At 46.4% G+C, this 27083-nt stretch overlaps 1 protein-coding gene across 5 annotated transcripts; it reads right to left on the bottom strand.

Annotated features, from left to right (window-relative positions):
• Positions 1–998: 998 nt before the first annotated feature.
• On the bottom strand, positions 999–26697 carry LOC113896077 (phylloquinone omega-hydroxylase CYP4F2-like). 5 transcript variants are annotated; one of them, XM_027548083.1, is made up of 13 exons: positions 26665–26697; positions 19486–19684; positions 17111–17255; positions 12993–13046; positions 12775–12902; positions 8915–9036; positions 7864–8134; positions 6900–6966; positions 6393–6522; positions 2435–2568; positions 2274–2338; positions 2011–2093; positions 999–1604 (listed from the first exon to the last, which is right to left on the bottom strand). In XM_027548083.1, the coding sequence occupies exons 2-13, from the start codon at positions 19681–19683 to the stop codon at positions 1430–1432; spliced, it is 1572 nt and encodes a 523-aa protein (XP_027403884.1). In that variant the 5' UTR covers position 19684; positions 26665–26697; the 3' UTR covers positions 999–1429. The 5 variants fall into 5 exon arrangements, with proteins under 5 accessions (XP_027403884.1, XP_027403881.1, XP_027403883.1 ...); XM_027548080.1 differs by lacking the exon at positions 26665–26697 and adding an exon at positions 23100–23179; XM_027548082.1 differs by lacking the exon at positions 26665–26697 and adding an exon at positions 20050–20152.
• Positions 26698–27083: the final 386 nt, after the last annotated feature.

The raw sequence follows: 27083 nt of genomic DNA, 5'->3' as shown, positions 1-27083 counted from the left end.
CTTCTCCAACACCACAGTTCAAAAGCATCAGTTCTTCTGCACTCAGCTTTCTTTATAGTCCAACTCTCACATCCATACATGACTACTGGAAAACCATAGCCTTGACTAGACGGACCCGTGTTGGTAAATTAACATCTCTGCTTTTTAATATGCTGTCTAGGTTGGTCATAACTTTCCTTCCAAGGAGTTAGCGTCTTTTAATTTCATTGCTGCAATCACCATCTGCAGTGATTTTGGAGCCCCCCCAAAAATAAAGTCAACCACTGTTTCCACTGTTTCTTCATCTATTTGTCATGAAGTGATGGGACCGGATGCCATGATGTTAGTTTTCTGAATTTTGAGTTTTAAGCCAACTTTTTCACTCTCCTCTTTTACTTTCATCAAGAGGCTCTTTAGTTCTTCTTCACTTTCTGCCATAAGGGTGGTATCATCTGCATATCTGAGGTTATTGATATTTCTCCCAGCAATCTTGATTCCAGCTTAGAATATGTTAAATATTCACTTATTTTATGATATAGGGTTTCTTTCTTATTTTGCAACCATTAAGTCCTCTGGCTCCTGAAAGTCTGAGACTAAGACTCTATCCTTGCAACCTGGGTGCAGCTAGTCCTGGGGTAGCTGCTGTCCTGAGTGCTGAAGGAAGTGGCCCCACTCCTGCCCCATCCACTTCCACCCACTTGTCCTCCACTCCCTAAAACATCCAGATGAAAATGAAGTCCTGGTCATGACTCTGTGATAGGAAAAAAAATTTTTTTCAGTTCCCAACTTCAGGTCAGCATCACAGCAAGGCCCTGTGAAACTGCTATAGATGTAAATATGGGAATTTTGAAGTTGCTGAATCTTTTAATGATAGTCTTCTGAAGCAGCAGGTTTCCACATGTCCCCAAATTTAAATATACCTATGAGGACTTTAAAACATTTTAAATTTACGAAAGCAATGCAGAAAGAAGTGAGGAAATGAACTCTTATCGATTACTAACGCTTACTACACAGAGTCAGTCATTTTGCATATGCTTGTTTATTCAATCTCCCCAACAGCCCAGTAAAGTGGCTACAATTATGTAATAAAGGAACTGAGAGGTAAACAATTTTCTTAAGCCAAACAACTAGTAAGTGGCAGACTGGGACGGTGACCTTTATATTACCATGTCAGGGAGCAAATCCAAGGTCATCTGACCCTCTCTGCATCAAGCAGTTGGACTTTCCTAATGAGTAGTCTTACACTTAGGATCCAAGTTCCCTTCTGAGCCGCCCCGCTAAAGGCCACCAGGTTTACAGCAACCCCCACCTGCCTGGAACCTAGCAGATCCCATGTGCTCCTTGCTGTCTTCTAGACGAGACTAGGGCAGAGGTGACCACGAAGTTTGATTTCCAATCTGCACGTGAGGTGTTTAGGGTCAGAGAGGATCTCAGGAGAGAAGGTGCTGGGTCACTGCTGGCCTGCGCTCAGCGGCTCCACCCGCAGCCAGAGTCCTCCCTCGGTGCGCAGGATCAGCTCTGGCTTCCGGCACGGTTCCTTGTCCGGCAGAACGCGGAAGCGCAGCAAGGTGAGCGCCAAGATCACTTTCATCTCAGTCATGGCGAATGTCTGCCCAATGCAGTTCCTGCAGGCAGGAGTGGTGTCTCTGACTATTCCCTGAACCTTCATCCCAGCCCCACCAAGCCGGAAATCTGGCCCACAACCCCCATCCCCATCTGCAGAGACAGAGAAGTCGAACAATGCCTGGGACTGCGGACATGGGTTTGCATATCCCCTGGGCCTGGTCCAGATTCCAGTTCTGAACGCGGGAGGAAAAGGGCTCTCAGCACACTGCAGGCCCCTCCTTGGGCCCACCTCCATTCCCCAAACGTTTATCTGTCACCTCCAGGGCAGGGGAGAGAAGGAAAGCCAGAACTCTGACCATCTTCATTTTTCCCACCTCCCTGCCTGACAGTCATGCCTGGAATCTCAGTCCCTGATGCTGCCACCCCCACCACCGCATTCCCACCTCAAATGTCCAATGTCCTCACCTGGGACCTGCTGAGAAGGGAATAAAAGCCAGAGGTGACCTCCCTTTGATGTTTTCTGGGTCGAAGCGGAAGGGGTCATAGACCTGGGGGCAAGACAAGACAGGGTTACTGGGTGGTATCTCCCAGGACGTCCATCCTTGGAGAGGCAGATGTGTGTATCACAGGGAGAGTGATGTCTGATTTGCCAGAACCCTGTGCCCTCTTTGGGTCTCCAAAAGGGAATGGACAAAGATGATGGAGGCAGGGAGTGGGGGAGGCATCACCTCAGGGTCTTGCCACACAGATGGGTTGTGGTGGGTCCCGAAAATATCAATGAGGCAGACAACACCTGTGGAACAGGAGGGACCAGTCAGGACTAGGTGCTTCCTGCCTTATTGGCCCCTCTTTCTGACCAGGAACCTCCTCCCCTAATCATTGTGGGCACCTTTGGGGATGACCCGGCCATCTGGGAGCACAATGTCCTGGGTACAGCGGCGGGAGATGCTGGTGACTGGGGGGTGCAACCGCAGACTCTCCTTGATGCACATGGTCAGGAAGGGCAACTGGGCCAGGTCGTCCCTATGGAAACCTCATGACAATTATCCAGGAAACAAAAACAGAGACACTCCTCAGCCCTTCGACTGTTCCTTAAGATCCTTCTTCCTAAAACAAAATCCCAGATCGATAAAATATCTCCAAATTGACTGTCATATACGTAAATATAGATAGCTCTTTCTTTGACCATCATGACTCAGTATAAGTTTTAAGAAAGAAAGAAGGAAGGAAGGAAGAAATGCAGGATCAAAAAAGTACTAGAAGAAACTTAGCCAGATATTTTTAGATTTTCTGAACAACTCACCTAAAAGTCAATCATAGAAACTTTTACAATTTTGTAAATGTAAAACATTTTTATGGCAAGACCACAAAATCAGAAGACAAATGACTAAGAAACAGATTCAGTGTTTATTCTTAACTACAGGACTAGAGATGCTAGCTAATACACTTATGTCGGGGTGGGGGGGAGAGTAATGCCATTTGAAATGTGGGGCAAATGTGTCATTTTTTGCAGATAGTGATTTTATATTTAGAAAACAAGTGAATTCACTGGAAAACTTTTATAAACATTGAAGACAAGATCCAGTAAGGGGGGGCTGAATTCTTTTTTTTTAATCCCCCCCTATCTGTGTGGTGATTTAAATTCTTCATAGCTGACACAGTTAACTAGCTCAAAACTGGAAAACTTCAAGACAAACCCCCTATGTTCCAACAGCACTCACTTCCCCTCCTCAGTTTTCCTAGTGATTATTTTTTATGTATCCTTCCAGAGGTACCTTTTTGCATTAAAAAAAAATTATATAGTAGCATACTGAATACCATACACACTGCTGTTCATTTCAAGGAACTTATACCAATGTCTTATACATCTCTTGGAATTTGTGTCAAAAACAGAGCCTTCCACACTCTGGAGCTAGAAAATAACGTTTCATGGTTTATCCTACAGACTTTAAGACTTCTTTATTTTTCATTTAAATCTTTAATTCGTGTGGATGTTATTTTCTTACAATGCCCAAGAAGCAGGATGAATTAACTTTTCTCCATATACATCCCTAGTTGACCCAGAGCTTTTATTAAACAACCTTTATTTTCCCTAATGATAAGAGACTAAATATTTAGCATTTGCTGTTGCTTGCTGTGGACAAGAAAGCTTTATCCTTAAATTATTAGTTTTTCTATTAGAAATAGCAGTCAGTTAGAAGAGATAATAAAAGAAAAGATGATGGTGATGATACAAAGTGTGTGTGTGTGTTGGTATCTTAGTCATGTCTGACTCTGAGAATCCATGGACTGTAGTTCGCCAGCCTCCTCTGTCCATGGGATTCTCCGGGCAAGAATACTGAAGTGGGTTGCCATTCCCATCTCCATGATATAAAGCATCTGAATTGAACTTATCAAGAAATGTGAATGTGTATTATCCAAATAAACTTATAAATATTTTTCAATCCAGATACACTATATGGTTTACCATAGCAACAAGGGTATCTAAGGGTTAATTTAACAACATGTGAATTGCACTCAATATGCCAGCAAATTTGGAAAACTCAGCAGTGGCCACAAGACTGGAAAAGGTCAGTTTTCATTCCAATCCCAAAGAAAGGCAATGCCAAAAAATGCTCAAACTACTGCACAATTGCACTCATCTCACACGCTAGTAAAGTAATGCTCAAAATTCTCCAAGCCAGGCTTCAGTGATATGTGAACCGTGAACTTCCTGATGTTCAAGCTGGTTTTAGAAAAGGCAGAGGAACCAGAGATCAAATTGACAACATCTGCTGGATCATGGAAAAAGCAAGAGAGTTCCAGAAAAGCATCTATTTCTGCTTTATTGACTATGCCAAAGCCTTTGACTGTGTGGATCACAATAAACTGTGGAAAATTCTTCAAGAGATGGGAATACTAGACCACCTGAGCTGCCTCTTGAGAAATCTGCATGCAGGTCAGGAAGCAACAGTTAGAACTGGACATGGAACAACAGACTGGTTCCAAATAGGAAAAGGAGTTCATCAAGGCTGTATATTGTCACCCTGTTTATTTAACTTATATGCAGGTACATCATGAGAAACGCTGGGCTGGAAGAAGCACAAGCTGGAATCAAGATTGCTGGTAGAAATATCAATAACCTCAGATATGCAGATGACTAAAAAGCCTCTTGATGAAAGTGAAAGTGGAGCGTGAAAAAGTTGGCTTAAAGCTCAACATTCAGAAAATGAAGATCATGGCATCTGGTCCCATCACTTCATGGGAAATAGATGGGGAAACAGTGGAAACAGTGTCAGACTTTATTTTTCTGGGCTCCAAAATCACTACAGATGGTGACTGCAGCCATGAAATTAAAAGACGCTTACTCCTTGGAAGGAAAGTTATGACCAACCTAGACAGCATATTGAAAAGCAGAGACATTACTTTGCCAACAAAGGTCCGTCTAGTCAAGGCTATGGTTTTTCCTGTGGTCATGTATGGATGTGAGAGTTGGACTGTGAAAAAGGCTGAGTGCCGAAGAATTGATGCTTTTGAACTGTGGTGTTGGAGAAGACTCTTGAGAGTCCCTTGGACTGCAAGGAGATCCAACCAGTCCATTCTGAAGGAGATCAGCCCTGGGATTTCTTTGGAAAGAATGATGCTAAAGCTGAAACTCCAGTACTTTGGCCACCTCATGCGAAGAGTTGACTCATTGGAAAAGACTCTGATGCTGGGAGGGATTGGGGGCAAGAGGAGAAGGGGATGACAGAGGATGAGATATCTGGATGGCATCACTGACTCGATGGACGTGAGTCTGAGTGAACTCCGGGAGTTGGTGATGGACAGGGAGGCCTGGCGTGCTGCGATTCATGGGGTCGCAAAGAGTCGGACACGACTGAGTGACTGATCTGATCTGATCTGAGTATGATCTTCATGCTAAAATTTTAGGCTCCATTAAAAGCCTGGAGATTACATGGATATCCAAAAATGGATATCCACTTCAAGCTCTGGGATACTGTGTATTAATATTATGCTTCCCACAGGTCAATTATATATTCACAACAACCACCTCTCTCCATCCTTCCTTTCTCTCTCTCTTCTCCTTTCCTCCTAGTTCTTAATTTATTCCCTGCTGTCTTCCTGACCTAATTATATCTCAAATGCACCCAAATATCTACTCTACTCACCAATACTCAGGGTCTCATCTGAGGCACTTTTTTCCACCCTCGATTTTGTCCCTCTTAGCCTAAACTCCAGGCCTGCCCATGTACACTGGAAGTGTCCTGACTTGAAACTATGCCTCCACCAGGCTGGGAGCTCCTGGAAGGCAAAGACTGGGGGCGTCTGGGACCTTCCTGAATCTCCAGGACAACAAAGAAGCTGGAAGGAATTGGAGATGGTATAGAACTGGGGATAGGGAGGCAGGGTGGCAGTGTTTACTAAATGGGGACTGGGTGGAGAAAGATGGGGGTGTCCCTGGACAAGAGTTGAATACCTTATTCCCTCAATGATCCTTCTGAATCCTGGACTAAATAATATGAGGAACTAGAGGGGAAAGGAAATGAGGAAACACAGAGTGAAGATGTTTGAAAACATGTGATTTCAGAGAGAAAATTAAGGGAGTGGAGGGGAAGTTCACTTACTGAATATGTGCCAAGTGTCATCATCTGTCCTCAAACATTGTTGCAAATTATCTCAGAATCCAAATTTTTGTCCCAAGAGCCAGCTTGCCTTGCTATGCATGCTGAGTACTAGATCTTGCCTCTGCGTTCTGTTCCTATTCCCACTAAGTGAAAGAATCGACAAAAGGATTTTCTCTCTTCCCCAACCAGGGAGCAGAGCCAAGGAGAGGGATTCAAAAAAAGGCCATGAGGTCTTGAACTCACCATTCAATCTCTTTAGACTCACGGTCCCTCAAAAGATCTTGCACTTCTTGCCGGCAGCGCTCCTGGTATTCTGGGTGCTTTGCAAGGTTGTACAGGATCCAGGAGAGACCACTGGCTGTGGTGTCATGGCCTGAGTAGCATCCAGAAAGACTTGGATCTCTGGGCTACTTCAGCACCAAAGGTGAACAGCACCCTCACAGTAAGGACCATGGGGGTATTGGTAGGGATGAGGTAGCCCAGGATCCACACACCAAGTCCCTGGGATAGAGAGACTCTGCCCTTTCCTGTATTCTATGTGTTTTGCAAGGCTGTGTAGGACTCAGGAGAGGCCACTGGCTGTGGCATCATGGCCTGAGGGGCATCCAGAACCGCTTGGGTCTCTGGGTTACTTCAGTACTAGAGCATGGACAGCTCCCTTGCATTAAGGCCCATGGGGAGGGATGGGGTAGTCCAGGGTCAATTCAGCAAGTTCCCTCCCTTCCTCTAGCCCCAAACTGGGACCCTCACCCTCAAACATGAAGGTGTCAGCTTCAGCGCGGATATCTTCATCTGACAATCCCTTCCCATCCTCATCCTGCAGAGAAAGAAAGATCCCCAGAATCACATTAGTTCTGAGGGCCCCTGAGTCTAATGTGAAACAATCTGTAAAACTGCATATAAGAACCCAATCCCAACCTGAAGCCCTAGAAATCCTTTGCTCAGCCTGTAACTAGAGGCCATATTCCATAGGCCTCCTCCTTAACATCTTTCTCTACTGTGTTGTCCCTGGTGAGAGGAATCAGTGATCTGTAAATATTTTCATGTTTATACATGACAGGGGATTTCTGCAAAAAGTTTCTGGCAATCTGGGTTACAACCTGGGTTATAAACTATAGAACCTTTAGAATTTGCCTTCTCACCAGAGTATTTGTTTAAGCTCCAGAATAATCTTTCTTCCAGTCCCTCTCTCCCTCTCTCCATAGGGATAAAGGGGCTGATGTATCAATTGCCCTGTATAAGTTCCAAATGTCAAAATCTAGAGGTACTTGTACTGAGATCCAAGCATGGCTGATATACAAAAAAAAGCATCATGGTGCCCTAATAGGCATTTGGGAATGGGGACCCAGAGCTACAATTCTACTCAGGCTACTATTATGGCCATGAGAAATAAATGTGCTGCTCTGCTCCAGGATTCTGTATATATATATATAGATAGATAGATAGATTCTGTACCTACATGTAGAGCCTATCGCAGTGGTAGACTGACTTATCAGTTTGCATTAGAATCAAATCACAGGCCCTTCACAGTTTCAGACTCAGCAGTCCCCTACAGGCTATACTGCAAATGATCATCTCTAAAACATCCCTGACCCATCCCTCCCTTCTACAAGCACCTTCCACGGCTCCCCAGGACCCTCTGCATCCCATTCAAATTATTTGATCAGATCAAAGTCCTTTCTACCTCTCGAACTCACATCCCGGAGGAACTCACCTTGGTCAGCAGAAGCACATCAATGAAGTCCAAAGTCTTGGTCTTCGCCTTGGCCTTGAGGAAGTCATCAATATTCTCCTTGGGGAGAGTGCGGCGCCGCTCCTGAATGACGGCATCTGTGAAGTCGTGCACTAGGCGGCAGGCATTGCGGAAGCGCTGCCCGTCTGAGGTGAGATAGTACAGGAAGTCCATATACAGGAAGAGTTGTTGGTTTCTTTTTGACACAAGCGCACTAAGCTCCAAGATGGCGGCGATATATTCACTGGGCTTCCTGAGGAAGAGAGCATAAGGGAGGCAACAACTTAAAACCTGAAGCCCAGAAGCTAGGATCTACCTCCCTTCAGGAATTGAGGCTCCAAGAACAAATAACCCATAGATACAGCGTGGGGATGAGCCAGAAGATGTGACTCTTCAGACTCTTCTCAACCCACATCCTATCTCAGTGAGCTGCCTCCATGCCCCAGGCACCCAGAGCATAGCTTAGATACCATGCTTCTCTCCTTTCTCTCTCACCCAGTATCTCCCCCTTCTCCTTCTCCATACTGTCCACTTGTCTCAGCCCTTATCCTTTCCCAGCTGGTCAATGGCCTAGCCCCTTCCTTAGTCTCCTTACATCCAGTGTCAACAGCATCCAGTGTCTAAATGACTATTGGATTCTCTTGAGTCGGATGTCCAAGCTCAACTTTAACCAAGACCTTCATGTGCTCAAACACCTTCCATAGCTTCCAGGAAACCTCAAATAAAGTTCATATCTTCTTAGCCTGACTTCAGAATTCCCTTAAGATATTACCTTCTCATTCCTCCAACCTTTTTTCGTGGTGTCTCCTCACAGTTGCGCATACTTTTCTCATCCTACCCTCCTTGCATTTATCAAAGGATTCTACCTACCAGGAAGGATAGCTCCTTCTCTTTGCATTTCCTGTCCTGGGTTGTCCGTCTCTGAGCCACGTCCTCCAGGAAGGCCCTTCCAATTGCCCTGCTCAGTCCTCCCTCCCCCATCTATTTCCTTGAGTCTATGACTCATGTTCCCAGGCCCAGCGATGAAACTCACTCTTGGCAATTGCTGTCAAAACTGAAGACACATTTCTGCAGATTGTCCAGGGTCAGGAGGCTGATGTGTTCAAACATGTCCAGATGGGTGTGGCCCTCTGTGATCAGGTGCTCCCACTTGGCCTGGTCAGAGAAGGAGACAGAGCTGGGGCCCCTTCACAACCACCTGGGTGGACTACCCTAAGACCTTGCCTCTTGGTTCCAGGACCATCCCCAGGGAGCATCAGGCTTGAGTGGAAGTGTAAGCTGTTACTTGTAGAACGTGAAGTTCTCATTGCTGGAAGTCAAGAGACCTGGATTTAAATCCTGACTCAGCCTCCTGCTCTCTGTATATTCTTTATCAATTTGTGACATTAATCCAATGCTCAATAAGTCTTGCTTTCATCATCTTCATTGTTAAAAGCTGATTTGGAAACTGTCCCCTATGTTGAGAAAGGCCAAGGTCCTCCATGGGCCTTGAGTATCCCTGCATATTCTTGCTTGGTATACTAAAAAAATTGGAAGACCCTGATGTTCTTTACCTGGGCCATTTCTCAGAGTTGTGTTTGTAGTAAACAACCTTGAGGAGTGAGGTAATGTGTCCTCCTGGGAAAATATCAGGCTTGCTTCTAGTTCTAAAAGTCATAGAGTCCCTAAACCTAGTAGTTTTACCCACTGTAATACAACATACTACACGAGCAGGCACCTGTGTCATCCTCATAGAATTTGATTATTTGGAAGAAGAATACAAACCAACAGGAAGCATATGCCATAAATTATCCTTTGTCTGTGACTCAGGACTCTCATGTCTAATGGCAGAATCCATGAAACAGTAACAAGCTCACTTGTCCATTTGCAAGTATAGAAAAATCCCAAGCACTTCACAAAATCTTCAAACCCTTTGCAATGTGATTTTTAAGTAGATTATAATAGGGTGTGGAGCTTATTTCACCATCCTTTGATTCTGAGTTGACCTTGGACCTGCTTTGGCCAATAACCTAAGAAAAATGATGACTAGTGTGCCCCATAGGCTTCCCTGATAGTTCACTTGGTAAAGAATCCACCTGCAATGCAGGAGACCCCAGTTCGATTCCTGAGTCGGGAAGATCCACTGGAGAAGGGATAGGCTACCAACTACTGTATTCTTGGGCTTCCCTTGTGGCTCAGCTGGTAAAGAATCTGCCTGCAGTGTGGCAGACCTGGGTTGGGAAGATCCCCTGGAGAAGGAAAAGGCTACCCACTCCAGTATTCTGCCCTAGAGAATTCCATGGACTGTATAGTCCATGGGGTCACAAAGAGTCGGGCACAACTGAGTGACTTTGACTTTCAGGGTACCCCAAACCAAGACCCGAAAAGGCATTGCATTTCTGCATTGTCTGTTGTAACTTCTTTTTCAATTCTAATTTTATCAATTTGAGTCTTCCCTCTTCTTTCCTGAGAAGTCTGGCTAATGGTTTATCAATTTATTTATCTTCTCAAAGAAACACCTTAATTTTGTTGCTCTTTGGTACTTTTTTCTTCATTTCTTTTTATTTCAGCTCCAATCTCTCTGATTCCTTTCCTTCCACTAACTTTGGGGGTTTGTTGTTCTTCCTTTCTATTTGCCTTAGGTGTAATGTTAGGTTGTTTATTTGATATTTTTCTTGTTTTTTGAGGTAGGCTTGAAAAGCAGTTCTTAGAACTATTTTTGCTGCATCCCATAGATTTCGAGTTGTCATGTTTTCAGTGTCATTGGTTTTGGGTATTTTTAAATTGTGTTTGTGTTTTTTGCAGTTTTTTCCTATAATTGATACCTAACCACATAGCATAGGGGTCAGAAAAAAATGCTTGATACAATTTCAATTTTCTTAAATTTACCAAGGCTTGATTTGTGACCCAAGATGTGATCTATCCTGGGTCACATGTGCACTTGAGGACAAAAAAAATGTATTCTGTTGCTCTTGGAAGGGTTTTCCTGTAGATATCAATTAGGTCCATCTGGAATAATGTGAAAACACAACCCTCAGAATGGCAGAAAATAATTGCAAATAAAGAAACTGACAAAGGATTAATCTCCAAAATATACAAGCAGCCGATGCAGCTCAAAATCAGAAAAACAAACAAGACAATCAAAAAATGGGCAGAGGCCCTCAAGAGAAATTTCTCCAAAGACATACAGGTGGCCAATAAACACACAAAAAAGGTGCTCAGTCTTGCTCATTGTTAGAGAAATGCAAATCAAAACTAAAGTGAGGTATTACCTCACCCCATTTAGAACTTCCATCATCGAAAAGTCTCAAGCAATAAATGCTGGAGAGTATGTGGAGAAAAGGAAACCCTCTTGCACTATCGGTGTGACTATAAATTGATACAAGCCACTGTGGAGAGCAGTATGGAGATTTCTTTAAAAACCAGGAATACTAAGCAATTATCTTGAGAAAATCATAGTTCAAAAAGTCACATATACCCTAATGTTCATTGCTGCACTATTTACAATAGCCAGGATATGGAAACAACCTAGATGCCCATTGACGGATGAATGGATGAAGAAGTTGTTGTACATAGGTACATAGGTACAATGTACTTAGCCATCAAAAGGAACAAATGTGAATCAGTCGTACTGAGGTGGATGAATCTAGAGCTTGTTACACCGAGTGAAGTAAGTTTTATATTGACCAAGAGAAAAACAAATATTTTGTTATATATATATATATACGGAATTTGCGTCCCTGGTGGCTCAAACATTAAAGAATCCACTTGCAATGCAAGGAGACTCAGGTTCAATCCCTGGATCAGGGAGACCCCTGGAGAAGGGAATGGCAACCCACTCCAGTATTCTTGCCTGGAGAGTTCCATGGACAGAGGAGCCTGTGGACTACAGTCCATGGGGTCATAAAGAATTGGACACAACTGAGAGACTAACACTTTCACTTTTCATAGAATCTGGAAAAATGGCACTGATAAACCTAATTGCAGGGCAGGAATGGAGATTCAGATATAGAGAACAGACTCTTGAACACAACAGGGAGAAGAGGGGGTGGAGCAAATTGAGAAAGTAGTGTTGATGCATATATTACTATTATGTGTAAAACAGATAGCTACGGGGAAGCTGCTATATATGACTAATTAGCATTGTGGTATGGCAGAAACTGACTCAACATTGTAAAGCAATTAAACTCCAACTAAAAACTAAAATAAAAATAAAAGGGCATTGCAGTTTCTTCTCAGTCTGTTGGAATATTGCTTCTGCCAGTGAACAAACCTGAAATGTCTTCTAGGGAGAGAATCACACAAAAGGAAGTCCATTTCACCTCAGTGAAACGATCCAAGATCATCTGAGAAGGGATAGGCTACCCACTCCAGTATTCTTGGGCTTCCCTGGTGGCTCAGCTGGTAAAGAATCCGCCTGCAATGTGGGAGACCTGGGTTCAATCCCTGGGTTGGGAAGATCCCCTGGAGATGGGAAAGGCTACCTACTCCAGTATTTGAGCCTGGAGAACTCCATGGACTGTATGGAGTCACAAAGAGTCAGACACAACTGAGTGACTTTCACTTTTGTGTTATTGTTTGTAAGTGATTTGTTACTCCAGAATAACTACTATACAACATTCATTATTTTCCTAAAATATGTCTCAAGATTCCAAGGCTTCTGTGAAGAAAAAGAGAAACTAACACGTTCTGAGCACCTACTATGTGCCAGGAACATGGCTCCATTACATTATGTTGACCACTTTGCAAAGCAAGGCTCACATTATACTTATTTATCAGCCAAGGAAACTAAGGTTCAGAAGGAAGAACAATGGCCTCAAGGTCAACTGGAAGATCCAGAATTCCAGACAAGATGTTCCTGAGTCCCCGTTATCCTCAAGGCTCCAGCTGGGATCCTGGGTTCAAGAGACTCACGTGCATGATCTCTGCACTCTTGGTGAAAATCTTGATATAGGGCTTCAAGATGTTGAAGTGGAAGGCGGGTGTCAGCATGCGACGGTGGCTGCTCCACTTGTCACCGGCACTCAGCAGGAGCCCATCCCCTAGCAGAGACAGCCACAGGGAGTGAGCAAAGGAACCTTCCCCTGGATCCCCAAAGTCATCCCCAATCCCCTTCACTCACAGTTACTCACCAAGCCAGGGTTTTAGAGTGCCATAGAACTGCATGTCTTTGGGTGCAATGGCAGCTGAAATGAATAAAGAAAATCAGGGGCCACGTAGATGGGAAGGAGAGGGACTTTTGCTGAGGGATGGAGGCTTCCAGCCAGGAATCTACATTCCCTCTCCAAGACCAATATAACAGAATGGGACCAAGAGCACAGGAAGCTGGGAAGGGAGAAGTGACCAGACCAGGCTGCAGCACAGAGAAGAGCAAAGGTAGAGCCCATAGACACAACTCAGTGTGCTTAGACACACCCCAGAGTGACACAACATGCCCCAACATTCCTTGACATAGCCTACAGAGTCCAACACATTCTGACACGGAAGCAAAACCCAGCCCTCTACAAAACACCTTTACAGGGACCAAGAACACCACACCTGCCCCAGCACGGGGACCTCTTCTGAGACATCTGACATGGCCCCATGTGTTACCATGGCCTGACATGGCCCCAACATGCATGACACAACCTGAAATGATGCAACAGCGCTGCCATGGACCTGAAGACCATCTGACCTGTTCCCAGGGTGCCCCAGGCAGGCTCCAGGCATGACTTGAATCCAGTGACCTCACAGACATGAACCATGTGTGATCCAGGCATACCTTAAGACCTAAAACAGGCAGGATTCACACAAGGTCTCAGGCATTTCTCAAAGTGACCCTGAGCCCCAGACCTGAGGCAAACCTCACATGTGGCCCAGGAGTGATTAACAGGAGAACCAGACAATCTCTAATGACATTTCAGATAAGAACCGGAGAGACTCCTAGATGCCTCAAATGTCCTTGGCCACAGGTGAGCTCCAGACATGACTGAGAACATCTTTGAGCTCAGGTATAAAATATACTAGGTGGCACCAGGTATAACATACACCAATTGTAACCAGAATCCATGTGGATACATAAATGTGACCAGATGTAGCCATGCAACAGACACTGCACAGACTTGACTGGAGGTCAGGCAGGTGGGAGTCTGCCTTGAGAAACAGTGGTACCCTGGCCACACCCCCCGCCCCCCCCTCCCCCCCCACTGTCTGCATCATGATCAGCTGCCCAATTAGAAGCAACACAGACCATGACAGGGGACAAGCTGTGGCCAAGGATCTACCTGGAGCAAAAAGCACAGGTTTGATGCAGGTGGGGTGGATGATGTAGATGACCACGTGCCAGGGCCCCACCCACCAGCAGCAAGCATCCCCATAGGTGCCGGCCAGGCCCTGTGTGTACAGAAGACCTTCCTTCCAGCTCTGAATCTGGAGAGGAACAATTAGGACCTAATTCAAGCTCTTCTAGGCTGCCAGAGGGAAGGACCTGCAGGGCAGAGAGCCGCACCTGAAGCCATGAATCAATTTCATCAGCTGCTCCTCTGTCCTCACGCTTTCTCAGGCTCCTTCCCCACACTCTCCATAAAGGACAGCTGGATGTCCCTTCAGGTGCAGGGATAGAAAGGGTCTTTCCCTGTGTGGACCCAAACACCACGTTCAACTCACTTCTCTCCCACCCCCATATTCCAGATAAGGAAACTGAGGCTCTGAATATTGAAATGACTTGCCCACAGTCACACAGATACTATGCCTGACACATGAGGCCAGGTATGCCTGAATCCAGGGTCTGAGTTCTTAACCACTGAACTGCTCTGAGCCCTAAAACAATAGCTCAGGTAACCCTGTGCCTGCCAAGACATGCAATCAGACTCTCAGGAACATGGGAATTGGTCTTATGACCCCAGCCAGGCAAATTAAAGGGAACCTTCAACTTTTTCTAAAACTGTTTTTAATGAGTTCACTTTTCTATGGAGGTTTAGCTTGGAGGATTCAATCTTACCAGGATAAGAGGGAAGCCATCACAGATGAACACAGAACTAAATGATGAAAACAGATTTCTGATGACATTTTAAGACCCAGATCCAGCTGTCCTGAAGACATCTTCCTTGGAGTTTACAGTCAACTGATACTCTTTCTTTGTATAGATCATACAGGGTTGAGTTTCCACCACTAACAGCTGAAAGAAACTTCAGCAGCCAGAGAGAGCTAGGGCCCTTCTCAGAGTCACTCAGCATTCTGGTGTCAGAAACCAGGTCTCTGTCAGAAGCTGCCCATTCCCCTGCTTGCCTGGTCTGTCTGTGGATGGGCGGGGCAGGGGACAAAGTTAGGGAGCCAGGGTGGGATGAGGTAGAGTCTCCTCAGGGAGATTCCTGGGCACTGTGTTGGGGGCCAGAGTGAGGTACTCCGCCCGTGACAAAGGTCATGAGGAAGGAGGCTCGACATATGCAAAGGCGGGATCGAGCCTCAGGAGTCCCCCTGGAACTCCTCGAGCATCTACCCCCATAACCAGAGCCTGCCTACTTTACTACTTTGTGCTCTTACCTACACCTCTGACTTTACGGGGGGCTGTCCCCCACCACCTCTTTCGGAGAAGGAGTTAACCTAGAGCTCCAGTCAATAAAAACTCTTGGGTGTGACAAGAGTGTTTTAACCTACAAACTCCTCTGAAGGTTCTCTAGCCTGCCTGACAGGCTCGTCGGGCCACATGTGATTGCTCACAGCCTCCCAACCGTGAGAGGCACGAGATGCTTTAAACCCTCTAAAAACAGGTTCTTTAGAGAAGTTAGAAAACTATAAGTATAGTGGGCTAATTAGAAATTGTGTTGGTGAAGGGTTTTTCATTTGTTGAGCCAACGTTTGTTGCTAAGTCTCCATATCCCCTGCCCTTACACACATTAATGAATATATAGAAGGAATAAGTATTAACCTTTGATATTAATCACGTTAGACCTTAGGCTAAGTAAATTCTTTCCTTAACTAAAACCCACTACACCCTCACCCTGTAGGAATGTAACCTTATTTGGGTGGCGTCTGTTTTGAGACTAATCAGCCCTGGAGAAATAAGTGTCCTGACTGACTGACCGCTGTCACAAGGAGAGGGTCGTAAATTGTCAGCAGGCCCCCCTGGCCAGAAGATGATGTAACATCCCTAAGACCTCTGTATACATTTGTGTGAAGCACCTGACTTTAATAAAAGTCAGGACTGCTGTCCCCACGTGACTTTTGTATAACATCTCAGTGTATAAAAACAGACTCTGGAAAATAAAGAATTGGGATCAGTTTCTCGAAATACTGGTCTCCCCATGTCGCTCTCTCTCTCACTCTGGTTGAGTCTCCATCTGGAGCGCGGAACCCGCCATGCTTACTAATTATGCCTGGGCTTCTAAGATCCGACCGGGGAGGCCTCAGTGTCTCCTCTCCTTCGGGAGAACGGAAGGACGCCTGCGGCCTACGTAAGTGGTGCAAACTTCTTGTCTTGAAGTTTTATTGGTCTCCGGCGTAAACCAAGCCACTCAGCCTCTTTTCTCCACTGAATTTTCCTACTGAGCTATCCTCATCCTATTACTCTTTATATCTTTGATAAAATATTTAAATAAATAAATAGGTCGCCGACGCCGTCCCCGCTTCGAATACCCTGGATCAGCCGGGAAGGAAGGCCCAGAATTAGAAGTGGCTGAGCCACAGGATACGGTCAAGAAACCGACCCACTGGAGAGGTGGATGTCACAAAAATAGCAGCCCAGATCATGCACCAGACATAAACTTTCATTGCTGGGGATCTGGGGATGAGTGAGGGCAGACCTGCCAGGGGGCCTGGGATGCTATGGATGCCCACTGCATCACTCTACCCTCTGCTTTCAAATATATCTGTTCATTGTTCCAGATCCAGTTCCAGCACCTCCTCTTCCAGAAAGCCTTCCAACATGCCCTGACAGAGGACCTTGCTTCTTTTTGGGTCGCCACAGCCTATCTCCGTCCAGCCAATTCCTGACCAACCATACCAGATCAGGGATATCCTGTTCCATCTCTGAGTCCTGAGATTGGGACATCTTTCAACAGGGCACCAGAGTGGGGTATAGATAACAGAGTGAGGAAGAAGGAGACAGTGAAATGGGGGCTGATGAATATATGAAAGAAAGGAGGAAACGGCTGAGCCAGAGAGGGGAGGAGGGGCCATGGTCCTGTAGGGGCCACATCAAATGTTGGCAAGGAGGAGCTGGAATCCCTCAAATGTGTCATGGCACCCACCACCACAAGCTCTGCCTGGGTACCTGAGGCGTTGGTGATGCTCCGGAGCATGTCAGGGTGGCAGAAGATGACCATTGGGATAATGGGGCCAAACCAGATCAAATATCCACGGGGGTAGTTGGCCGCCATCTGAGTGAAGTAGATCAGGCCCTGCTCCGTGGAGGGCACCTGCAAGCAAGGGAAGAGCCATCACTTCCAGAAGGAGCAGTGGACAGTATGTCAGATTCTGTACAGATGGAGAGAATCTCTGCTTCCTCCTTCTCTGGGGGCAGAAGGGACATGGAGCATCTCCAAGTCCCAAGGATGTACCCCAGGACACAGGGAAAAGACAGGCTCTCTACCCATAGGGAGGTTGACCTTGACTTAAGAAGTCAGATTTTTCATGTCCTGGGAGTGGTCCCAGTTCCAGGAGTGCCTACAGGAGGAGATCCCTATGGGGGAGGTTTGTGGATGCAGGGTGGCCTCAGGACTTCTCCCTAGGTTTGGGTCCCACATCCTTTCATAATCTGGATGGTTCACATGGCCTCCAGTTCCTTACATGGTAAAGGGTCTGCAGACCTGGGACCTTCCAGCCCTGGCAGATCCCAAGGGACAGACATTAATCAAGAAAGCATCTCAGACCTACAAACTTTCTCTGTTGGCTAGGCTCTGTGAAGAGTGCATCCTGTCTGTCTATTCCTCTGCAACCTCAGGATACAACTTTCAATCACACCACTTATAGATGAAGAAACTGACACCATATGCAGCCCAACGGGAAGAAGATGATGCTCCTAGAGAAGCGTCAGGTCCATCAGGATGCTCCATTCAAGCTTGACAAAGGTGCTCCAGGTGCTCTAGGCAGGTGAACATACGTCACTTTTACTTTGGGGCTTTGTTCCCCTCTCCCCAAGGACCTCAGGTGAGGGTTCAGTGCACTTTGAGAACTGGTCCAGAGAGAGAGAGTGACTCAGCCAAGGTCACACAGCAAGAGGGGCCGCAGGAAGGAAAAGTCCAGACCAGACCACACAGCCAAGCCCTTGGAGGGAAGAGCAGAACTGCAGTAATTTTATAACATTCCTGTCACCTCCAGGGCTTGCAGAGACCATTTCTAGACCCAGACTCTCAGGAAATCTACACAGCAAGCTTTGGAGTGCCCCCTGTTCTGGGCTTCTGAACTTTGCCATAATAAACAGGAAAATTGTAGTCAAGTCCTCCCTCAAGTTGTAGTTCTCATCCCAGACAGGAAAGAAAAAATGTTCTCATCTCTCAGCCGGGCTGTTAGATGGGAAGGGCTGGGTACTCATTCCTTTGACCTTGACAGAAGAGGGTAATGGCAAGTTCGTCACCTAGATAACCAAACATTTATTTTGCGTGCTTACAGTATGCCAGCCCTGGAGTACACATTGTAGTGACTGCTCCCTAGAACTAGCATCAAACTGCTGCTGCTAAGTCACTTCAGTCGTGTCTGACTCTGTGTGACCCCACTGGAAGGCGATTAATATATAATTGGACAATTGACTGTTTATTAATCATAAGCAGAACCAATTCAAAGATCAAAGTCTGGGCACAAAGTTGGCAAGTACAGAGGGCTTCTTAAAGAAGAAGTGAACTTTATCCAGGTTGGGCAATGAGCCCATTGGGATATCTTGGGAGGAGAGAAGGTAAGATTAGAGGAAGGGATCCTGGGAGAGGGTATGGGGAGCTGTGGTCCTATAGGTGGGGGTGGGGAGTTGATAGCCAATTCCTGTGGGACAGCTGTAACCCAGAATGAAAAGACACAGGAAATGGACCACAAGCAGAGCAGACCCTGGACAGCACCCTTGAGGAGACCTCAAAGTCACCATGGAGACTGGAGAGGCCAGGAGACCAGGCTCTGTACAGCCTGAACTAATGTGCTGCTGCTGCTGCTGCTGCTAAGTCGCTTCAGTCGTGTCCGACTCTGTGCGACCCCATAGACGGCAGCCCACCACGCTTCCCCGTCCCTGGGATTCTCCAGGCAAGAACACTGGAGTGGGTTGCCATTTCCTTCTCCAATGCATGAAAGTGAAAAGGGAAAGTGAAGTCTCTCAGTCGTGTCCGACTCTTTGCGACCCCATGGACTACAGTCTACCAGGCTCCTCCGTCCATGGGATTTTCTAGGCAAAAGTACTGGAGTGGGGTGCCATTGCCTTCTCCGTGCACTAATGTATGGAAGTCAGGCGGGAAATGGACCTCAAAACAGACTAGGGCTGGAAGGACAGGATGTGGGGAAGGTCTCTATGGCAGAGCAGAGGAATGAGTGAGTGAGGAAGAGGGGGCTCCCTGGCTTCCCTTGCTTGTCTGCTGTCTTAGACCCCACCCCCAACCTGAGCCCCATTCCTGACCCTCAGAAAGTCTATCCACCCTGATCCCCCAGACCCATTCTGCTGCCCATACTCACCAGGTTCATGTGACCCAAGAACCAGTTCGGTTTTGGGGGCTGCAGGAAACATCGGAGGCGGCGAGAGTTGTTGTAGAAGGTGTAGGTCCAGGCCAGGACGCGGGCCAGGATCCAGGAGACCCCAGCCAGGAGCGGCAGCAGCCACGGGGAGGCTGCCAGCGGCCCGAGTCCCAGCCGAGATAGGCTCAGCTCCAGCATCCTGTGGGGCAAACAGGGTGAAGGCTGAGCTCCTGAGGGTGAAAGAAGAGGCAGTGATGGTGAGCTGTGAAGCAGAGATAGAGTGGAGGAGCAAGGGAGCAAAGGGCAGGGTCAGTGCTGGGGACAGGGCAAGACAGGCTCAGAAATGGGCAGACATGGGCTCAAAAAAGGAAAGTCAGGGTAAGAGGGAGAATCAGAGACAGAGAGAGATAGAAAGACACACACACAGAATGTTTGTGTGTTAGTTATCTACTGACATCCACTCATCTCCCAGACCAGCTTGTTCCCTGGAGCCACCCTGCCTAGAACAGTGGCCTTTCCCACCCCAGGCCAGGCTCCCCAGCCCCATGACCCCCAGCTTTTCACCTTCTGTCAAGAGCTGCTTGTACTGCACAACTCCCCTCCTCCTCCTGGGACGGCGTGGTCTGACCCTGACCCAAGAAAAAACTGCCAGGATCCACACTAAGCCAGCCAATCCTCACTGCCTGCTTACCTCCTCCCTATCTGGAGGCTGTCCAAATAAAGGGTGAGGCCTGTGAACAAGTTCAGGGTCACATTTTGTACACTGGATGCTCAGGACTCATCACATCCCAAATGGGAAAATCGTGGGGCAGGTAAAGATGACTCTGGGCTCCCAGGTGTGCAGCCATACCTGCTGCTCTAAGCACAGTGTAGCAGATAAAAGCATGAACATTCAGGTATCATGCAAGCAGGGCCTAGCTCAGCCTTGTCTGAAGTCATTTCCAAGGCTCCTCTCCATGCCTGGGCCAGGAGGGTGTCATGTAACATTTCTGGGTACAGAAACAGGGAGCTCGGAGACCTGAACTCTCTGACCTCCTGGTGACACAGCCTGACAAGAATTCAAGTCCTGCTTCTCAGCAGCCCAGGGCCCAGGTTGAGACATGACTGCTGGGAGCAGGAGCAGAGAAACACCCCCGGCTGAGAATTACAAAGGAATAAAGGACTCAGTCGGAAGAGGGCATCTTGAGACATGAAGGGTAAGGCTGCAAGGGACCTAGAGAGAATCGTATGCACACAGAAGAGGCAGAGCTGGGAGTGGAGTTCTGACCCACCCTCATTCATACTGTGGGCTTTGAAGACCCTCTCTGATCTCAACCTTCCTATCTGGGAAATGGGATGTTGGATGAGACCCTGAAATAAGATTTGCATAAAGGAAACAACTCTGTGTGACAACTGTATATGAGAAGTGCATACTGTGTGCTGGGTCCCTCAAAAAGCATGCCTACAGTGTGTCAGAAGCTCTGCATAAAGCGTGCCTGTTATGTTCTGGATGGGCTACTGAAAGTGCACCTACTGTGTGCCAAGCACTCTGCATAAATCCTGTCTACTGTATGCGAGGTGTTCTACATGGCCAGGGTGTACTGAAGATTCTCCACAAGGCGTGCCTACTAAGTGCTGAGTCCCTACACAAGGCACACCTACTATGTGTTAGGTGTGGTATGTAAAGAAAACCTACCGTGTCTTTGATAATCTATGTAAAACACAGCTGTTGTGTGCTGAGTGCTCCATGTATAGTATGCCTACTGTATGTCCAGTGCTCTACATATAGTAATCCCACTGTGTGCAGGATGTTCTTCCAGCAAGATAATGCATCACCTTTCCCTCAGGGCTCTGGGCCAGCACCCTGGGGTCAGGCAGACGGGCCCAAGTGATGGCAGAAGGAAAGATACCTATTTAACAAAAGAGTAAACTGAAGTTCATAGAGGTAAAGCTCTAACCTAAGTTGCAAAGCTGGAAAGAAGCCAGGTCTGTCATACCGCCAAGCCTAAGCCTTTCTCCTGTGCTATACTGTTCCACTCCCATTCATAAGGGATGACACTCTACTAATCTGGGGGCATTTATAATGGTGGATTCTCTGCCAATATGGTCACCCCAGTGGAGAGATATCTTGAGGTCCTCGTATCATCACGTGGATCATCTTCCCACATCTGGGATGAACCACCCAGTGGATCTGGTGTCCCCTCCTGGTCCTTCCTTGATCCTGTCCAGAATTGTCCTGTGGTGTGGTCTCAGGTGACAGAGAACTTGAAGGATGGAGCTCCTGGCAAAGAAACTGAGCAGGGGAGTGGGGAGAGGACTGTCCTGAAACTGGTGGAATGCTAGAGAGACTCCAAACATCCTTCCCCTCAACACTGGCTGGGGGATTCAAGTGGAGGATCCTAATGTTCTCAGGGGTGTGGGGTGCATCTTCCCCCAAGAATGACCTTCTCCTCCACAGGGGTAGATTTTGCCTCCTGGCAAGTTCATTCACATCAGGGTTAAAGTGGCAAGGCCAGAATATGATAAACCATGAAATGACAACATACACATAGAAGGAGCCCCAGTGCCTGAAGGGGTTCAACTCACTGCAGACCAACTATGGGCCAGGAATAAGCAGGAAGCCTAGAGCAGCAATGGCAACCACCACCCAGCATTTGCCAACAGGGGCCACTGAAGCTGTTTGACGCCTTCTCATGTATGAACTTTTTTGTTTGCTTTTCATTTTAGAGTTGAGGAAACTGAGACTGAAAACTATGTGAGTGACTCACCCAAAGTCATATATGTGATGGAAACAGGCTGTGACCCAGGCCTCACGCTGGGTAGCCTGAACCATGAAGCTCTCCTTCTTCCCTGTGTGTAAGTGGGCATTTCATTAGCATCACCTCTCATGGAAAATGGGAGGGATCACTAAGAGACAATGCTTACAGAACACAGAAGACAGAGGAAGGGGTCAGTAAATGCAAGTCATTGTTTGTTGTTGTCGTTGTTATTGACGTAATCTTCCAACAGCCTTGGCCCAGTTTTACAGAGGAGGAGCTGGAAATTCAGAGACGTGAAGCAACTTGCAGCAGCTCCCCAGCAAATTAGTTAAATAAGACTGTACAGGTGATAGCAAAGCCTGACACATAATAACACTCATTGTAAAACTGGGAAGGAGAGAAAGGTTTGCATCAGGCAGTTCCAAGGCTAGGCTGCCGAAAGTGTGGTCCTCAAACTGCCATCCCACCATATCACCTGAGAGTTTGCAAATAAATACAGAAACCCCCGTGTGGAAACAGACTCCAAACTGCATCTAAATAGATACCTAGGGGAACTGTGTACACTGCTTCGAGTTTTAGGAAGTGTTGCCATAAGACTCCTGAGCCTGGATTCAGAAAAGGACACAGGGAGCACAGTGCCTTCCTTCATCCTGCTAATTCTAATTTTCAGTTATAAAGAGAAAAATCTATACCTTTGGAGCTGTTCCTACAACCATGATTGTTACTATTTCAGGCACAGGGATGCAGCAGTGAGCACTGCAGATATTTTCCCTGCTGTCAAGGGGCTCACATCTTGTGAGGAGATGGGCAATGATTGAATGAATCACCAAGGATGTGTCAGAGAGTGGTGAGTGATGTGTCCAGAGAACATCCTACCTTAGTCCAAGGGTGTGGATGGGCAGAGACCTGAATGAGGAGCAACAGCCTCCAAGAACAGACATTGGGTAGAACATCCAGGCTGCACAAAATGGCAAGTGGGTGTTGTCCTTTGACATCTGTGCTAAAAGTTGAGATCATGTGATTGACCTTTAGCATCTGGTCCCATTACTTCATGGCAAATAGATGGGGAAAAGGTAGAAGCAATGACAGATTTTATTTTCTTGGCCCCCAAAATCACTGCAGATGGTGACTGCAGCCATGAAACTAAAATTAAAATTATCTACAAGCCTAGATAGCATATTAAAAAGTAGAGATACCACTTTACTGACAAAGGTTTGTATAGTCAAAGCTATGGTTTTTTCCAGTAGCCATTTATGGACCATAAAGCATTGGACCATAAAAAAGGCTGAGCACCAAAAAATTGATGCTTTTAAACTATGGTGCTGGAGAAGACTCTTGAGATTCCCTTGGACAGCTAGATCAAACCAGTCAGTCCTAGAGGAAATCAATCCTAAATAGTCATTGGAAGAATTGTTGCTGAGGCTCCAATACTTTGGCCACCTGATGCAATAATCCGACTTGTTGGAAAAGACCCTGATGCTGGGAAAGATTGAAGGCAAAAGGAGAAGAAGACTGCACAGGATGAGATGATTAGATAGCATTACTGACTCAAGAGACATGAATTTCAACAAACTCTGGGAGATAGTGGAGGACAGAGGAGCCTGGAATGCTGTAATCCATGGGGCTGCAAGGACTCAGATGTGATTTAGCTATGGGACAACAATAAATTGATCCTTATGAAGGGCAACATGCAGAGCAAATTCTAGCCCCATATTGAAGCTCTAAGCAGGTATCTAACTTTCTGTAGCCAGGACCAAATACTCAAGCCACAGCAGGTCTCTGTAGCCAACACAAGGACAGGGTCTACTGGCCTGGCTCCCCTGACTCCTGGATCAGGTGGTAGAAGGGAAAGGGGAGGCAGCACAGGAGGCAGGCACACTCAGAAGAAGAAATTCTGTGCAGAACCTGAGGAGGCTGGAGCATCCCCAATGGTTTTTCATCAAACACAAACATCTCAGCTGCCAAATCACAGAAGCCTGGCTTATGAAATGTCCCCCAGCCTGTGTTGAAAACACTTCACCCACTGTGCCTTCTCCAGGGGTTCTTCCACCCTCATCCAGAATGGTTCAGTGGGCAAGCTTGTATCACATCAGCTATTCTGGTCACTTGGTGTCACCCCTCTGAACCACTTTCTTCATATGTGTTAAATAGGCTGATAGAATGTCACAGAGAGTTGCAAACATCGTATTAAGCAAAGACAGAGTAGGGGAAAGTATGTTTCAAAAATGGTATGTGAGTAAAGGTTCCATTCATAAATGAAACAGGAACGTGTGTGTATGTGTGCACACTTTGCGCATGTATTGGGAAAAAAACCAAAGGAATCCACTCACTGTGGGGGAATTGGAGGAAGTAGAATTGTAGTCTCAGTCCCCTGGCCATGGACAAGTACTGGTTCCTGGCCTGTTAGGAACTGGGCCACACAGCAGGATGTGAGCGGTGGGAGAGCAAGCCAGCGATGCTTCATCTTTATTTAGTCACGCCTCGTGGCATTCCCAGCTGGTGGCTCAGCTGGTGAAGAACCCACCTACAATGCGGGAGACCTGGGTTCAATCCCTGGGTTGGGAAGACCCCCTGGAGAGGGAAAAGGCTACCCACTCCAGTTTTCTGGCCTGGAGAATGCCATGGACCATATAGTCCGTGGGGTCACAGAGTCGGACACGACTGAGCTGCTTTCACTTTCACTTTCATGGCTATCCCATCACCCCTAGATGGGACCATCTACTTGCAGGAAAACAACCTCAGAGCTCTCACTGAATCTGTATTATGGTAAGTTGTGTAATTATTTCATTATATTCCACAATGTAATAATAACGGACATATAAAGTATACAAAAAACGTCATGCGAATGAATCATCTGAAACCATCCCTTGTGCCACCTCGTCAGTCGAAATTTACCTTTTGTAAAACTGGTCCCTGGTGCCAAAAGGGTTGGGGACCCCCTACTCTAATGCATTGATAACCCACACTGAGCTGCTATAATTTCTAAGACACGATTTTTATTTTTTTTTAATTTATTTATTTTAATTGGAGGCTAATTACTTTACAATATTGTATTGGTTTTGCCATACATTGACATGAATCAGCCATGGGTATACATGTGTTCCCCATCCTGAACCCCCATCCCACCTCCCTCCCCATCCCATCCCTCTGGGTCATCCCAGTGCACCAGCCCCGAGCATCTTGTATTGTGCATCAAACCTGGACTGGCGATCTATTTCACATATGATAATATACATGTTTCAATGCCATTCTCTCAAATCATCCCACCCTCTCCTTCTCCCACAGAGTCCAAAAGACTGTTTTATACATCTGTGTCGCTTTTGCTGTCTCGCATATAATGTCATCGTTATTGTCTTTCTAAATTCCACATATATGCGTTAGTATACTGTATTGGTGTTTTTCTTTCTGACTTACTTCACTGTGTATAATAGGCTCCAGTTTCATCCACCTCATTAGAACTGATTCAAATGTATTCTTTTTAATGGCTGAGTAATATTCCATTGTGTATATATACTACAGCTTTCTTATCCATTTGTCTGCTGATGAACATCTAGGTTGCTTCCATGTCCTGGCTATTGTAAACAGTGCTGTGATGAACATTGGGGTGCATGTGTCTCTTTCAATTCTGGTTTCCCAGGTGTGTATGCCAGCAATGGGATTGCTGGGTCATATGGCAGTTCTATTTCCAGTTTTAAAGGAATCTCCACACTGTTCTCCATAATGGCTTGTACTAGTTTGCATTCCCACCAACAGTAAGACACAATTTTTAAAAGAAATAGGAATCTGGAATGGTGAGGAGCACATTGTTGTCTAGTCACTAAGTTATGTCCAACTTTTTGGGACCCAATAGACTGTAGCCTACCAGGTTCCTCTGTCCATGGGATTTTTCCAGGCAAGAGTACTGCAGTGGGGTGACATTTCCTTCTCCAGGGGATCTTTCCAAGCCAGCGATCAAACTCACATCCCCTGCATCAGCAGGCAGATTCTTTACCACCGAGCCACCTGAGAAGACACAGTTGGCACATAAAACGGATGAGCAGTTCTTATTTCATCTTGCCATGAAGACACGTCTCCCAGGAACCGGCCTGGCATCTCTCTAGAGCTTAGGCAAGAGATAGATGGGCCCTGGGCAGAGCAGCTGGACTTTGTCAAGCAGAATAAATTGTAACTTTGTTTTCCCTAACACCCCAAGGACAAAGTTAATGGCAGGAACTAGCTCTGCTAGAACAAAGAGATAAGATGAGCAAATCTATCGCTCCTGAGGTCAAGGAAGTCTCCCCCACTGCACACGCACAGAGTCAATAAGGGAGGGGTTGCCGCCCCATAATAGGTATTGTTGAACCTCCCCCAGGCCTCTGCACTGGTATCCATTCGGACAAAAAGATGTGCAAGTGTGTAGAGGAGGGTCCTAGTGAAGGTCTTCCCTGTAGGAAGGACTTACCTGTAGCTCAAATGGTAAAGAATCTGCCTACAATGCAGGAGACCAGGGTTCAATCCTTAGGTCAGGAAGATCCTCTGGAGAATGGAATGGCAATCCACTCATGGAGAATCCCATGGACAGAGAAGACTGGTGAGCTACAGTCCATGTGGTTGCAAAGAGTCTGACACTGAGTGACAAAACCACAGGGAAGGTCAGGTGTAAACAAAGAAATGAGATAAAGGACCAAAGGTAAATAAAGACCTGGAAGAACTGCCTTACTGGTGTGGGAAGCCATTCCCTCCTCCAGGGGATTTTCCTGACTCAGGGAGCGAATCCAAGTCTCCTGCATTACAGGCAGATTCTTTACCATCTGAGCCACCAGGGGAGCTCATAAATATGATTTAACTGCCTCTTTTCCATGCTCTTCCTCTTTAGAGGGG

Source organism: Bos indicus x Bos taurus, chromosome 7 (genome assembly GCF_003369695.1).
Source record: "Bos indicus x Bos taurus breed Angus x Brahman F1 hybrid chromosome 7, Bos_hybrid_MaternalHap_v2.0, whole genome shotgun sequence".
Taxonomy (NCBI): Eukaryota; Metazoa; Chordata; class Mammalia; order Artiodactyla; family Bovidae; genus Bos; species Bos indicus x Bos taurus.
The sequence above is the reverse complement of the archived record's forward strand: the minus strand, read 5'-3'. Positions and strand labels throughout refer to the sequence as shown.

Coding starts and splice junctions, on each gene's coding strand:
- LOC113896077 (XM_027548081.1), bottom strand. CDS start 20,032: ATGGGGCTGGGGAGCCTGGCCTGGGGTGGGAAAGGCCACTGTTCTAGG. Junction 12,903..12,992: donor CACTCTAAAACCCTGGCTTG/GTGAGTAACTGT, acceptor TGTCTCTGCTAG/GGGATGGGCTCCTGCTGAGT. Junction 9,037..12,774: donor AGAGTGCAGAGATCATGCAC/GTGAGTCTCTTG, acceptor TTCTCTGACCAG/GCCAAGTGGGAGCACCTGAT.